General features: G+C 39.2%; 1 protein-coding gene across 1 annotated transcript in view; it reads left to right on the top strand.

The window, feature by feature from the left end:
- Nucleotides 1-15,429, top strand: part of CDH11 (cadherin 11) — a 153,842-nt gene extending 138,413 nt beyond the window's left edge. Inside the window, exons 12-13 of the mRNA XM_015100462.4 lie at nt 9,763-10,014; nt 12,536-15,429. Of these exons, the coding sequence (XP_014955948.1) occupies nt 9,763-10,014; nt 12,536-13,032 (749 nt within the window). The 3' untranslated portion in view covers nt 13,033-15,429. The remainder of the gene's footprint in view (nt 1-9,762; nt 10,015-12,535) is intronic.
- Nucleotides 15,430-15,805: the final 376 nt, after the last annotated feature.

Raw genomic sequence — 15,805 nt, 5'->3', positions numbered from 1 at the left:
TTTTAAAAAAATAAATTGGGCTTTTTTTTGACAAACTGCATATATTTGTGCTTTATGTGTTAAATAATAACAATAATAATGCCTTTACTTGTTAATTTAATGAGGATATTATTTCTAGAGTTTTATCATTAAGCATAACATTGATTGTTAGATTAAAATTAAGATTTATGTTGTGTGTGTCTGTATTTTAGGAAGTTTCCTTTCCATTTTAATTTTATTTTAAAAAACAGATGTTCAGTTTTTAACACAATTTTTGGATACTAATAATAAGATAGTATGATTTTGACCACTGACCTAATTGATGTATTAAATTGAAATATCCTGATTTTGAACTTCATATTTCTAATTTCCAAACCTCTATTCCACATAATGATAAAATGTGGAGGAAAGAGCAAGGGTTAAAGATTAAATGTTGGCTGTAGCAGCGAGTGAGATATAGTCTCATATATCAGGAAACTCCTAAAAGCACATGCAGCGAAGTTAGCTGTTTTGTGAAAGCACAGGTGATTTTGAGAGTGTCTGTTCATGACCTACCTGCAGAGGAGCTGAAACTATCACGGCAGCCTCCAAACAGGCTGTCTGACTCTAGCCTTGCCCCGACTTAACTTGCCCCCACTGATAGTTCTTTTTAAAATTCTCCTATGGCTCTCCATTTCCTATGGCTTTAACTGAAAGTTTATAGCCTAGTGATCAAGAAATGATATGACCTACTTCCCATAAACTTGGGGTCTATCATCTCCTTTCTCTTGTTACCATAAACCATGCTCCAGAAACTTCAAACCATCTTTATTTTCCCAAATATGCTGTGTTCTCACATGCCCATGCTTTTGTTCTGTGGAAAATGTACCCCCATCCCTGCCTATTATACCTCCTCTTTCAAGTCGCATTGTAAATGAAGTCTCTTAGGTGAAGCTTTGCTGGGCATCCCAGCCCATCCCTGGATGCTACCTCCTCTGTGCTCCAGGAACACTGCACTAACCTCTAGTGTTTTTTTAATCACTCTGCATTCTAAGCATATGTTTCTCTGTCTGTCTCCCATTAGAATACGAGCTCTGGTATCCCAAAACTTGAAAAAAGTGGGTTGACCAAATGCATGAATTAAAGTGGAAAAAGTAGTTAGAAAGACATGTAATGTGCTTTAGTCATTTGGGGGGTTAGTTATTATTGTGGAAAAATGATTATGTTATGAGATAAGCTTCAGGCTAAAAAAGACAACCCTTCTTTCTATGTTGGAAAGTTCTGAAGGAGTCAGTACCAGACCACCCACCCCTTCTATCCATTTATCCTTGCATCATATATTATTGCACAAAGTTATATTGGACATCTAAGGTCTGGATCCAGGAAGAGATGGTTTCAAATGTATTAAATTTGTAAGTATATTATCTAATATGCACCAAGTTGCAAATCAAATGAGTTCTAATACATGATACACTCAGAGTTAAGTTTGAACTGTTAAAAAAATCAAATTAAAAAAAATAGAACAACTAGGAGTAAAACCACCATATGACCCAGCAATCCCACTCCTAGGCATGTAACTTGAGGAAACGAAAATTGAAAGAGACACATGTATCCCATTGTTCATTGCAGCACTATTTACAATAGTTAGAACATGGAAGTAACCTAGATGTCCATCAACAGATGAATGGATAAAGAATTTGTGGTATATATACACAATGGAATATTACTCAGCCATAAAAAGGAATGCATTTGAGTCAGTTCTAATGAGGTGGATGAACCTAGGACCTATTATACAGAGTGAAGTGAGTCAGAAAGAGAAAGATAAATACCATATTCTAACACACATATATATACGGAATCTAGAAAAATGGTACTGAAGAATTTATTTACAGGGCAACAGTGGAGAAACAGACATAGAGAATAGACTTATGGACATGGGGAGAGGGGAGGAGAGGGTGAGATGTATGGAAAGAGTAACATGGAAACTTACATTACCATATGTAAAATAGCCAATAGGAATTTGCTGCATGGCTCAGGAAACTCAAACAGGAGCTCTGCATCAACCTAGAGGGGTGGGATGGGGAGGGAGATGGGAGGGAGCTTCAAAACGGAGGGTATATATGTATACCTATGGGTGATTCATGTTGGTTTGACAAAAAAAGAGCAAATTCCTGTAAAGGAATTATCTTCAATAAAAAATATTTTTAAAAATAGAACAAAAAATGTTTGTATGGAAAGCAGGTTTGGCTTGGTAAGGAAAGATAGCCAAGACAGATTCATCCTGATTAGACCAATTGGCAAACATCTTTCTTTCTTCTTCTTTTTTTTTTTTTTTTTGGTCTAAACTAATGACAATTCTTTTTCTGATGAGCAGCACCAAAAAGCATCCAAATATGCTTCTAGCTTTTCACTTTTATAATTTAAAGATAATCAAACAGATTTCTGTGGGACTTTTCACCCCTTAATTGCTTCAATATGGAAGATTCTCTGTTGGCAGATCAAAATGGCAGATGGCTTTTAATGCCCTGCCATTTTCACTGTATAAATAATTATGTTCCTTTTCTGCCTGAAATTCATTGCTGTGGTTTGTCCAACACAGAACACAATTTATCTGGAAACCCACCCCCTCCTCAACCTAACAGAAGGATAAATAGGTTTCTTTGGTGAATTAGATAGATTATTCTTTCAAGGTTCGCTCTGGTCACTGACTTAACCCTTGGGATTTCTCAACTCACTAAAAGACCCTAAATGTTCATCTCCCACTGAATTCCTTGGTAGTTTTCCTTTTCTAAAACCAGGAAATACATTCCTTTCTCCCTCCCTATCACCAAGAGAAAAGTATCCTCTAACAAAAGTGGAAGGAGAGTTGATTCTAAGGAATGTGATAAACTACAACCTGAAAAGTCTGTTGATACCAACAAAGAGTGCACACTTAGATGCCTCCTATACACATCAATTCAGTTCAGTTCAGTCATAGCCAACTCTTTGTGACTCCATGGACTGCAGCACACCAAGCTTCCCTGTCCATCACCAACTCCTTGCTCAAACTCGTGTCCATCAAGTCAGTGATGCCATCCAACCATCTCATCCTCTGTCATCCCTTTCTCTTCCTGTCTTCAATCTTTCCCTGTATCAGGGTCTTTTCAAATGAGTCAGCTCTTTGCATCAGGTGGCCAAAACATTGGAGCTTCAGCTTCAGCATCTGTCCTTCCAATGAATATTCAGGACTGATTTCCTTTAGGATTGACTGGTTTGATCTCCTTGCTGTCCAAGGGACTCTCAAGAGTTTTCTCCAACACCACAGTTCAAAAGCATCAAATCTATGTGCATATACACACGCACATAGGCAATTGTTCCCATGTTATTTGTTGTGTTTTGAATTTTGAATCTCAGTATCAGAGATATAATTAAAAGATTATAATCCCCCTTCCTCTGTAGGACGTAGGCCTTCACTTACAGGGGAAACGTTATAGCCATCTGAGTCTTGGATCAAACAATTTTCTGCATTAATATTTTAAGGCTGGTCTCATAGAATTTACCTCACTGTAGCATTTCCATCATTCCAAAATTAAAAAATAATAGATTTTTTTTTTACGTCTGGATACTGATTTGTTTTTGAAGGTGTGTGTGTTTATGGAAATGCTATGGGAAGAGACATGTTGAATAAGTGCCCTAAATCCTTCATAGGACTCTCTGACATAAAATTCTTAGGGTTCTAAGAGCAGCTCTTCCATCTGGGACTTGAGTCTGTGAGGATTTAGCTATAGGCTGTGATGGGGGTCCATATAATTAACTAACCATGTTGGAGAAATCTGGTATTTTTAAAAAAGGAACAAATGTGGCATGCAATAATATCAGAATTCTAGGGTTTGCTGTGTACTGGTAAAAATACAGTGAAACCTAGAGGAGTTTGAATCCTAGTTCTGTTTGTATTTTCCATGTTACTCTGGCCAGTTGCTTCCCTCTTTGTTTCTGAATTTCTTTTCATATAAAATAAAGGTAATTATACTTTCAGCTCATAGTTTAAAATTTCTTTGGTGTTAAGTAGGTGGAAGTAACAAAGAATAAGGTTTGCACATATTAGCAGCTCAATAAATGTTACTGAATTAAATCTGACTCACCCAAAATAATAAGAAAAAATAGTGAGATAAAGAGATGATATTTTCCAGGAACAAAATATATAATATAGATAGAGGCAGCGATGATCAAGTTGGGTTCAAAAGTACAAAGTGGGAGAAGATAGGCAGTCTGGAAATTGATGGCAAACTATTAAGTCAGTAAAATCTGACTGTGTGGAAAAGCCAGATGGATGCTGAATGTAATGAAAGAAACCTCCTTCAACTGTTTGTTTTTCTAGCTCACAAAACACTGCTGACCAAACAAAGATGAATAAGCAAGGTTCTTGCCTTCAATGATGTTACTGTCCATTGGAGAAGACACACATTCAAACAGTTGTCATAGACTGTGAAATATTCAATATGAGCAATGACTACAGGTAGATAAGTGGCTCATACGGTGTTTAGAAAGACAATAAAAAATATATACTGAAGCTATTGAGTTTACCTTTAAGCATTAGTCATCTTAGAAAGTTAATGCTACAAACTTTAAAAACATTATTTGAAATTTCTATTATTTCAGTCCCTCCCTCAGATTCAAGGTGTCACAAATATTGCCATCAAAAATTAAAATTATTTTTTCAAAAATCACAAATGTAAATGAGTACCAAAAAATCTAAATAACTAGACTTTTCAATGATGTCTTTTGTACAATAATTCTGTAACATGTGTCTTTCTGAAATTTTAAAAGTTTGAAACTTCACTAAATACTTTTGGGACACACTTTATATATCTATATTTTTTTCATTATCCTGATAGAGCTATTACCACATATATAAGGAAAGTAGAAAAGACCCAGAGGAACATAATCACATAATGATTATTCTACCAGGGACTGCATAACTGTCTTCAAATGTGTGGAAGCTTTTAATGGGGTGGATGGATTTAGTTTGTTGCTAAGATTGGAGCAGAAAGGGTAAATTAGGTAGATTTAGGTCAGAAGTGAATTAAATAAGAGCAAGGCTTGGCCTAGATCTTTTACAGTCTCAAGAGATGGGCTCCAGTAGGACGCAGACAGTGTCTGTCTTCATAGGCTAAAGTATTAATATCTCTGATCAAGTTGATCAGTAGGGGGCATCTTTAGCTTTGGAGAGGAGAGCGACAAAGGAAAAGAAGTAGTAAGGAAGAGTGTCTCTGGCTAATATAAGATAGCCACCCAGTGCAGCTGATGTAACAAAGGCTGCTTCCCTATCATAATTTTCCCTTTTAATATCCTTTGTATATATCCCTCCCTTGGGTGATATCATCATCATGGCCCTTACGTTTGCATCTCCAAACTGGTACCATGGAGACCATTGTTATGAAGAACTTTTACATTTTGTTAATGTAATCACAAAGTATGCAGATAAAAATAGCATCCAGTTAGGAGTCTAGGTTGTAGACATAAAAATTTGAAACCTGAATTTATTTACCATTAATAGAAATACTACAGTTTGTACAAGACATATACTAGTAATTAATGACCTTGTTTGCAAGTTTTTGCCTAAGTGGGCGGGGCTGGGGAGTGGAAGGAAAGGCTTCTGTGTTTGTGGACAGGGAGGAGAATATAAGGTGTCAGGATGAAACACCAAGGTGATTGTAAAGCATGTTCTTACCATGGGAAATACTTTACCCAGAACTGAAGAGCATGAACTATCTTCCTACCTCTGAAGGATGCGCCCTTCTCTGTAGGCAATTGCATTCAAGGCTGCAATGACATTTCTAAGAATTCACTTTCCTCTCTTTGCTAGTATGTTTCTCTTCCTCATTAGTCTACTGTACAAAGAGGAGAACTTCCAGAAAAGAATTGATATTTACTGGTCATCTGCAACAGCCTGGCACTGTACTAAGTGCCTTTACGAATGGAATCAAATTTAACCCTAAAAACTATTAATTTCCTGGATGAGAATATAGCAACTCAAGACATTTACCTAATATGTCTAAATGTCAGGCAATTAATATGTAGAAGAGTCATGATTCAAAACCAGATCTGTTTGACCCCAAATACTGAGATTTGCTCTTTGGAAGCTTTATAAAGGAGAATACTTTGGCCACCTGATGTGAAGAGCTGACTCATCAGAAAAGACTGAAGGCAAAAGAAGAGGGTGGCAGAGGAGGGGATGTTTAGATAGCATCACTGACTCAATGGACACGAATATGGAAACTCCAGGAGACAGAGCAGGATAGAGGAGCCTGCAGTCCATGGGGTGGCAAAGGGTTGGACACGACTTAGTGACTTAACGACAACAACAACAAAGGAGAAGGATTTGAGAAATCTCTTGATGAAAACTCAAAAATCGATAGAACATTTGTCATTTTCTGCCTCATCTTATTAACCATGGAATCAATTTGACATTTCCCTGAAAATATGTCTTACAGAAGCTCTTATTTTTTTTTTCTTGTGTCACCCATACATCTCAGAAATGTGTATGTCCAAATTGAGGGGACCCTCCCAAAGATGGATATAGAGTAGCTGGCTAATTAAAATAATGAGAGAATTTGTAGCCAAACCTAGGATACAAAAATGATTTCCCACAGAGGTTTTATTATTGTTGTCAGTTTGTTTCATTTTCTATTTGTTTTTCTAGAGTTGTTTTTCATGGAGTCCCTGCCTATAGTGGTTCTTTTTGTTACTAAAGGATCAGTGGCCAGAGTGGACAGCAAGAAAGACCATCACAGGACACGGTGCTGTCTCCTCTGATATGGCCCTCCCTGCAGCACCATCCTCCCACTGGTGCTGATGTCTAGATCTAAAGGGGGGATATTGTATGCATTCAAGCAACAGCAGCCACCTAAGTGCCAAGCTAGTCTGGTTAGACATGCTTCTCCTCTAACTATGCCTACCCCTCACCAGTTCACGAGCTCTGGAGGACCTGGATTCTGGTGCTGAGTTTTCCAGTAGAAGGATTACTGAGCTTCCTGGAAGCACAGCCCAGAGGACAACCAAAGATTTTTATTATTTGGTCCTAATCTCAACCCCATGAGGCATGCTTGCTATCCACTTGTGTCATTTTAAAGATGAACAAGTAAGGCTCTGGCAGGACAAATGACTCATTCTAAAGCATGTGTTTGGACTATGCCCAGGAACAGACCTTCAGTCCATTTATTTTCCACCTCTCAAACTAATCTTAAAATCCATATGTGAAACATTTTTTAAAAGTTCTTGAGATTCTACTGATGAATCACTCAGAGACAATAAATGGTTCAGTCAGCTGGGTACTTTGATGAGCTTTCATTTCATAGTTTCAGTGTGTCTGAGAGGACTCAGCTGTTCAGAATATGAAACATCTTGAATTCACAGGCGGGTGTCCTGCTCAGATACATGTTTTCCACTAGTGTTTGATTTTCAATTACCTTCATGTATCAGCCAGCCTGCTGTCATCTGGAGGTACAGTTTTGCATGGATTGCACACTGAAGAGTAGATTTTTAAGCCATGGCCTCCATAGGTTTAAAAACAAAAAACAAAAAACACTCAGGTCACATTCCCACCAAACTGCACCATGGGTAACAGGGTGGGACTCAATAGATGACATCTCTTGGGGATGTCATTCATACCAGAGAGGTATATTTGACCTAGCAATTTAATTAATTTCTTTTCTTCATAATTTTTTTTCATATTTATTTTTATTCATGATGGCATGGCATTTGTGATATTTCAGATCATTAAAATACAGTAAATATTTTAACATTTAATTTGTGAAAGTCTTACTTGAATTCAAATAAAATTATGAGGAGGGAAAAATAACATTCGAAGTAATTTATGTAGCTATGTCAATTTTTGTGTTTGTTAAGCATAGAACAGTGGGATAGCCTACAATAGGAAAGCACAGTCAGCAAATGGAATGTTAAGTGTACCTTCTATTTGACCAGCTTTTTAAAAAACTCATGATTTTTCATAGTACATGTAATTTTTCTCCAGTGATAAGAGCAATATATGCTAATCAGACAAACTTCAGAACATACAGAGATGAAGGCGGGCAGTTCTGCCCTGTTTTGATTGCAAGATTGGCAGCAAAGGGCAGAAGATCCGTCACTAATAAGTCTGCCAAAAACCAGCCAGCACACACACCTTAGCTCCTGCAATACTCAGAATATCTGTTCAGTCCTAAACGAGACTGAACCTGGTATAGATATTTTTTTTTAATCACACACAGAATATGTTACATTTTCTTTAACCTAAAAATATGAATTCAGCTTTTAGACTCTAGGATAATTTTTCCTAGAGCGAATTCATGGTACTATCAATTCATTCAAAGCAATGGGCCATCATCTTGGTCATAATCTTGCTATAAATTACTGATTTCTACCTCACAAAATGAGGCATGCCATATTGAGTGTGTGTGTGTGTGTGTGTGTGTGTGTGTGTGTGTGTGTAATTTGATGGAGCATATTCAAAACTTCCACTGTTTTATAATAGCAATGTTTTCCAAGCGCAGAGCATATGGTCTAGAAAAAATCTTTTTGGCGGGTAGAGATATGCAGAAAACATGATGAGGAAGCATTTGGGAATAGGTTACAAAAGATTGAGAAATACATGAAAACCAACATCTGGAACTTGGGTGAAACCTTTCCCAAAACATGGTTACAACATTTGTTCAACAAATATTTGTTGAATGTCTGCTATGTGTCCAGCACTGGAGGGACTGAGATGAAGCAGATAAAAGCCCCTGTTTTCCAGAAGTCCACAGTCTAGGAGAGAACCAAGTGTTTTATGCCAACAAATAATGACAGAAGAGTTGGGGACTGATTTTTATAGGAATGTACAGTGTGCTGGGTCCCAACGGAGATGGGGGAAGAGGTCTAGAAAGGTGACTTTGGATTTAGTTTTGAGGCTTGAGAAACTCACTTGTCATGATTAAAGGAACTTTGGGTGGATCGGAGAGCATTTTAAAGCAAAGGGTCAAAGTCAAGGCGTACAAAGAATATGGTGTGCTGGGGAACAATCATTAAGTTCTGCACAGCAGGCTGAACTGGGGTGCGTGGGAGACAGCAGGCGTGAGCCTGGAAGGCAAGGTTAATCTAGATCAGGGAACCATCTGGTGATCCACTGTGTAGACGTGGGCTGCGTTGGGTAGGCAACAGAGAAAACATCATTGTTTTAAGCAGGAATGATATTTTCATCTGGGTGGCTGATGTTGCTTGAATTTTGGAGAAACTATAAACCTGCTTCTAGGTTTATAAAATATTTTTATTTTAAAGACAACATTTCCCTTTAGGACTTATGAGTGGGTTTGCAGTTTGGGCAAGATTTGAGAGTGGATTACAAATCTCTCAAAAAACTAACAAAAACTGGCCAAAGGCTTGTCATGAAGTTGGGAAAGTGCACAGTCGCTTATCTATTTGATTGTATCCTTCACTAACAGAGTGTGGTTGAAGCCCATACGTCCTTGTATTTGAGGAAAAGGACAAACACTCAAACAGAAAACGGTGTCCTTACCCAGCCACTGAAAGCATTCATCCTGACGAAATACAAAAGAGCCAGTTTCTGAATTTTGTTTCCAGATGGGACAAAACTCAGGGATCTTTGTCATGCCAAGTGGCAGCGGCTTCTGTGGATGTCTAGATTAAAGAACAAGTGGGGCGGTTCGGTTGTTAGCCTTGGTGGTGAGAAGCGCACACTCAGATCAGCCAAGCTGAACGGAGCAGTGCGAAGGCTGTGACTCCCTGGCCTTGCTCTCCCAGCGAGCCTTGTCTCCCCTCTTCCCACAGATAATACCGCGGGGGTGTATGCCCGGCGCGGAGGGTTCAGTCGGCAGAAGCAGGATTTGTACCTCCTGCCCATCGTGATCAGTGACGGCGGGATCCCTCCCATGAGCAGCACCAACACCCTCACCATCAAAGTCTGTGGGTGTGACGTGAACGGGGCGCTGCTGTCTTGCAACGCAGAAGCTTACATCCTGAACGCCGGCCTGAGCACCGGGGCGCTGATCGCCATCCTCGCCTGCATCGTCATTCTCCTGGGTAAGGGATCTCCCCAGCCACCCGTGGGAAGGGCCTTTCATCCAGAGGCCCATCCTTGACACACGTGTATTTCCCAAGTTATATGTGCTATATACTGTGGATGCAACTTGGGACAAAAAAAGAGGTGGCCTCTGCCTGGTCATCTATTTCAGGGTGTGGTGGGGGAGCGGGTGACTTAGCAAGCATTAGAGCAGAGTTAGGGGAACTTTGTATTGAGCAAATTGCTGGCATCACCAGACTGCTAGCAGAGTACATCTGGGGGCATCAACAGGGGACCGGGTAGAACATCAGAATATTTTTCAGGAGAGGAATTTAGGCAGAGACATAGTATATGAACAACCATTTGCCTTACAAGAAGAATGAGAAGAGTTAGAGGTAGAAAGAGTAATTGTGATGTCAAAGACGGTCTATGGAGGACTCAAGGAACTGGATGAACACTGGCCTGGCTGAAGCTGGATCTTGGCTCTCTGCCACCCTCCCCGCCAGTTGTCATATGTGATATCTGGGTATATGCCTCAGCTCTGAGGGACCTGGGAGAAGCTTTTCCTGCACTTGCCCGATGAATTTGGTGCCTCTCTTCTACATGTCGTCCCATCTATAGTTTACTCTGTAATAGCAGGAAAGCCTCAGGAAGATTGCATCAGTAGTCCCAAAGTCTCAGAACTCATGCATGACAAAAAAGTCAGGATTCAAACCTAAGTATGTCAGACATCAATTTATACTTGTTCCATGATGGCTAGTTGTCTACTGAATGAATTAATGGATCCTCGATGCATAGGGAAGAGCCAAGGAGTTGAATTCAACAAATAGTTAATGAGCATTTTCAGGATACCAGGCCCTGTGTTCAGCCGGGAGGGGTAAAGAGAATTGTACAAGATCTCAGTGATCAAGAAGTTCATCATCTATTGAGGAAAATAGGCATGAGCAGATACAGAGGCACATGGTGAGTGCCATGATTGGGATATGAACATAACAGGCAGTTGGGGGCACAAGAGTAGAAAGTTCCTGACATGGAATGGGAAGGTCAGAGACATCTTCCTGGAGGATGTGACACACCTATCAGATGCTGAGTGTCCCATCTGAGGAAAGGGGCTGGGAAGGATGGATAGTCCAAGCAGAGGGGGCAGAAAATATAAATGTTCTGAGAAGTTCATAATTGAGTCGGGAGGCAGATGTGTGAACAGTGTAACACGTGTCATGGTGATGGCCAGGTGGATTCATAGAATGGATACCAGTAGTCCTGTCTGGTATCAGAATGGGATATCAGGAAGGATTTTTGTGATGAAAGATTAAGAGTTATCCAAGCAAAGAAAGTGAAAAGGAGTGATCCTGGTGAAGGTGTTGTTAGGAACTAGGCACAGGGGAACACTGCCTAATGAGCACTGGAAGCCATTCAGAGTCTAGGCAAATGCACACCCTCATCCTCCATCTCACAGTGATGGTGGATCCAGAGGGGCTCTAAGGTCACTTGCCAAGTTCAGTCACAAACATTTTCTGCAGTTGCTGCAGTCACCACATTTTCTAAGTGGTGTCTGACTCTTTTATGACCCTATGGACCCCATGCCAGGCTCCTCTGTCTATGGGGTTTTCCAGGCAAGAATACTGGAGTGGGTTGCCATTTCTTTTTCCAAGGGATCTTCCCGACCCCTGTCTCCTGTACTGGCAGGTGGATTCTGTACCACTGAGCCACCAGGGAAGCCCGTGTGTTCCAATGAAAGACTGCAGAAGCCTCTTCTGGGGAAGTGGGGCGGGGGCCGGGGAGGGGGGTGTGGTTGCCAGAGGAATGAAGCCGTGGCTGAGCTTTCTTGGTAAGCAACTCTGCTCACTTACCTAGATGGCCTGAGTTTAGTGGAATCCCCTCTCTCAGAGAAGAGACAATAACTGGTTTCATCTGGAGTTTCAGCTGACACTGTTTTCTGTTCAAACAAATACAGAAGATTTGTCATTTGTCTGTTGGTCTTTATAAGCTACCTCTCTTCTATATGGTGGTCTGAAGAGAGTCTAGCCATGCTTATGATACAGTTTCTTATAAAGGTATAGTGGGTTCAGTGCTGGCCTCACCTCAGAGCTCTTGCAACCTCTTTTAGAACAGGACCTCAAGTCTCTCGTGTCCTCATTTGTAAACTTTGGAGAGGCAGTGCCTTCCTTTGCAAAAAGAGACAGCTATAACCCACATTTAAGAGGCTGCAGACAGACAGACATATTTAGAATCTTCCTAATTCTTTGGAAAATGACTTCCAAATAGTATCAGATTGATTTGTAAAAAGCTCACAATAGTTCCAACTTGCCAGTTTGTTTGGATAATAATATTTTCCTGGCAGCGTTTTTGCAGAGGAAGAGACAGGTGGAGGCCAGCTTTTGCACAACTTTGAGGATTCCAGGTAAAGCACTCATTTCATAGACTGGTCCCTGTTCTGAAGCATGTGTACAGCATGCTTTAAGGTAAGCAGAGTTCCCCTGAGAAAAGAACCCCAGAAGACTGGACTTAACCTTTGCTTCCTTTCTTTGTCTTTCCCTGTAGTTATTGTAGTGTTGTTTGTGACCCTGAGAAGGCAAAAGAAAGAACCACTCATTGTCTTCGAGGAAGAAGATGTCCGTGAGAATATCATCACCTATGATGACGAGGGCGGTGGGGAAGAAGACACAGAAGCCTTTGATATCGCCACCCTCCAGAACCCTGATGGTATCAATGGATTTATCCCTCGCAAAGACATCAAACCTGAGTATCAGTACATGCCTAGACCTGGGCTCCGGCCAGCTCCCAACAGTGTGGATGTGGATGACTTCATCAACACGAGAATACAGGAGGCGGATAATGACCCGACTGCCCCTCCTTATGACTCCATCCAAATCTATGGTTATGAAGGCAGGGGCTCTGTGGCTGGGTCCCTGAGTTCCTTAGAGTCGGCTACCACAGATTCAGACTTGGACTATGATTACCTACAGAACTGGGGCCCTCGGTTTAAGAAACTAGCGGACTTGTACGGTTCCAAAGACACTTTTGATGACGACTCTTAACAATAACGATACAAATTTGGCCTTAAGAACTGTGTCTGGCGTTCTGAGGAATCTAGAAGATATGTAAACAGGTATTTTTTTAAATCAAGGAAAGGCTCATTTAAAACAAGCAAAGTTTTACAGAGAGGATACATTTAATAAAACTGCAAGGACATCAAAGTGGTAAATACTGTGAAGTACCTTTTCTCACAAAAAGGCAAATATTGAAGTTGTTTATCAACTTGGCTAGAGAAAAACCACTTGGCATACAAAATATTTAAGAGAAGGGGAAGTCTGAACAGTGAACTCACAATGAAGGGAAATTGTTTATGTGTCATGAACATTGAACTCTTTTTTTTTCTTCTTTTTGTTTTTAATTTGTCAAAGATGCTTCCACAAAATTAGAAAGGACAACAGTTCTGAGCTGTAATTTCGCCTTAAACTATGGACACTATATGTAGTGCATTTTTAAACTTGAAATATATAATATTCAGCCAGCTTAAACCCATACAATGTATGTACAATACAATGTACAATTATGTCTCTTGAGCATCAATCTTGTTACTGCTGATTCTTGTAAATCTTTTTGCTTCTACTTTCATCTTAAACTAATATGTGCCAGATATAACTGTCTTGTTTCAGTGAGAGGCGCCCTATTTCTATGTCATTTTTAATGTATCTATTTGTACAATTTTAAAGTTCTTATTTTAGTATACATACGAATATCAGTATTCTGACATGTAAGAAATGTTACGGCATCACACTTATATTTTATGAACATTGTACTGTTGCTTTAATATGAGCTTCAATATAAGAAGCAACCTTTGAAATAAAAAAGATTCTTTTTTAATTCTGGGTTCGATTCTTAACATTGAAAACAAGTATTTCTAATTACCCATTTATAATTCTAATTTAAGGTATTTGTGATCTTTTCATAACCCTATTTATGATCTGTTATAGTCTGCTGATTTTATTGTTTATTTAAAATTGGATATGTTTTACAAAATTTTTTTTTTCAGACAAGATTCTGTAACATTGTGTAAAGCTTTTTTGTACATTCTTGGTGTTAGCTTCTTAGCTTTTCTTCATACACATCTTCTATCAAAGAAGGATGCTAAAGATCTAGGTCAGTCTATGATTTTGCAATACTTGTTATATAATATGCACTTATCTTGTATATCAGTAATTTGATGGCTATGAGAAATGAATCCATGGGGGAATGAATCTATTAGAACTCTAAAGTTCAAAATGTGGATGTTATTGCCCCATACCGAGCATTTGGGGATTGATGGGGGTGAAGAGTAAAAAATATACATTTGCCACATGTAGTTATCAGATCAGACCTCCAGTGTTATTCTATTTTTCCTTACTTTGATCTTGCCAGGCTATCATAATGACTCTGACAGTTGAAACTGTTTCTTTTTCCGTTTATAATTGTAACTCCTTTTGAAACAATGTGGCATTTCAAAGTTTGATCAAAGAAAGAGCAATTCATTTCTGAACCTTTGTTCTAAAATATGCTTTGGGCCATAAGCTCAGAATGAGGGCAGGGACCATGGTGGGATTCTGAGGTCAATGCCATTTGTGGGTATGCCAGCAGTCTCCTGCGGTCCCATCTTGCTGCCTAGGGGTTGGGACTTCTGTGAAGGATGCTTCACCTGCTCTGTGGGGCCAAAGGTCAAAACATAGCAATACTTGGGGGAAGAACACACAGGTCATTCTGTGCTGTAAGCGCTTTTTCTTTCCCCTAGACACAGGGCACGTGCTTTCTCTTGGATTGCAGATAATTTTTAGATTGTCTTCTCTTTTTTAAACTTTATTGTGGGAGTTTGTTTCAAGCAATTTCTTGATATCCTGCAACAGACTATTTTTATGACTCAGTCAAAATGCATACAAAGAGAAATGTTTTGATGAAGTGCTCACTTCCATATTCCTTTGCGTTTGAATCAAATTGTCTGAACACTTCAATGGAATAAATTCTGTGGACGATGTCACTTTGGAATCTTTCATTTCAGTGAAGGATTGCACACTCTCAATACTTCCATAATGACAAGTTTTGTTCATTTTTTATATAGTTTTTGTATTCCAAAGAATATTTTGCTAGGTTTGCACAGATCTCCAATTGAATTTGAAGTGAAGAAATAATTCAAAAGGAAAATGAATAGCACTTAAACAAGTATACAGCTGTAAGTAACCCCGTCACTGTGGATGATCCTTTTTTCTAGGAATGTATTTGGATTAGATTTGACAACTACATTTTCACATTTTTGTGTTTAAATTTTTTAAAAGGCTGTTTACTTTTTCAATAGTTAAAATACTTGTTTTTCATTTTTTTTCCTTTTTATCTTCTTTTTCACTCTAAGCCTCTATTGTTTGTAGAACCCTCTTAGAAGCTCTCAAATAAAGTGTCTTTCCTGACTAGTGGAGTCCTTTTTCATTTGGAACATATTCCCTTAAAAGCAAGCTTTAGTTAAAGTGGTCCTTCCTTATTTCAATATAAAGTAATCACTGCATTATGACATGGATTCAGCTCAAGAAAGGGCGCTGCTTTATTCTTCTTGTCCTTCAGTGGTAGGCACTGTTCCATCCATCATTCATTCACTCATCAAAACGTATTTTGTAGACCCTGTAGTAGTTTCTCAAGGATACAGAATGAAGAAGCTTCCTTGATATCTTCTAGTCTTTCCAAACTTGTTCCAAAATACCTATCCTGTTAATCACCTGTTCACCTCTGTACCCACCTACCTCTCCAGTCAATGCATCTGGCTATTTCCTATCCTTAAGGGTTGAGGGA

The sequence above is a fragment of the Ovis aries genome, chromosome 14 (assembly GCF_016772045.2).
Source record: "Ovis aries strain OAR_USU_Benz2616 breed Rambouillet chromosome 14, ARS-UI_Ramb_v3.0, whole genome shotgun sequence".
Taxonomy (NCBI): Eukaryota; Metazoa; Chordata; class Mammalia; order Artiodactyla; family Bovidae; genus Ovis; species Ovis aries.
This window is presented reverse-complemented; position numbering and strand designations above follow the sequence as displayed.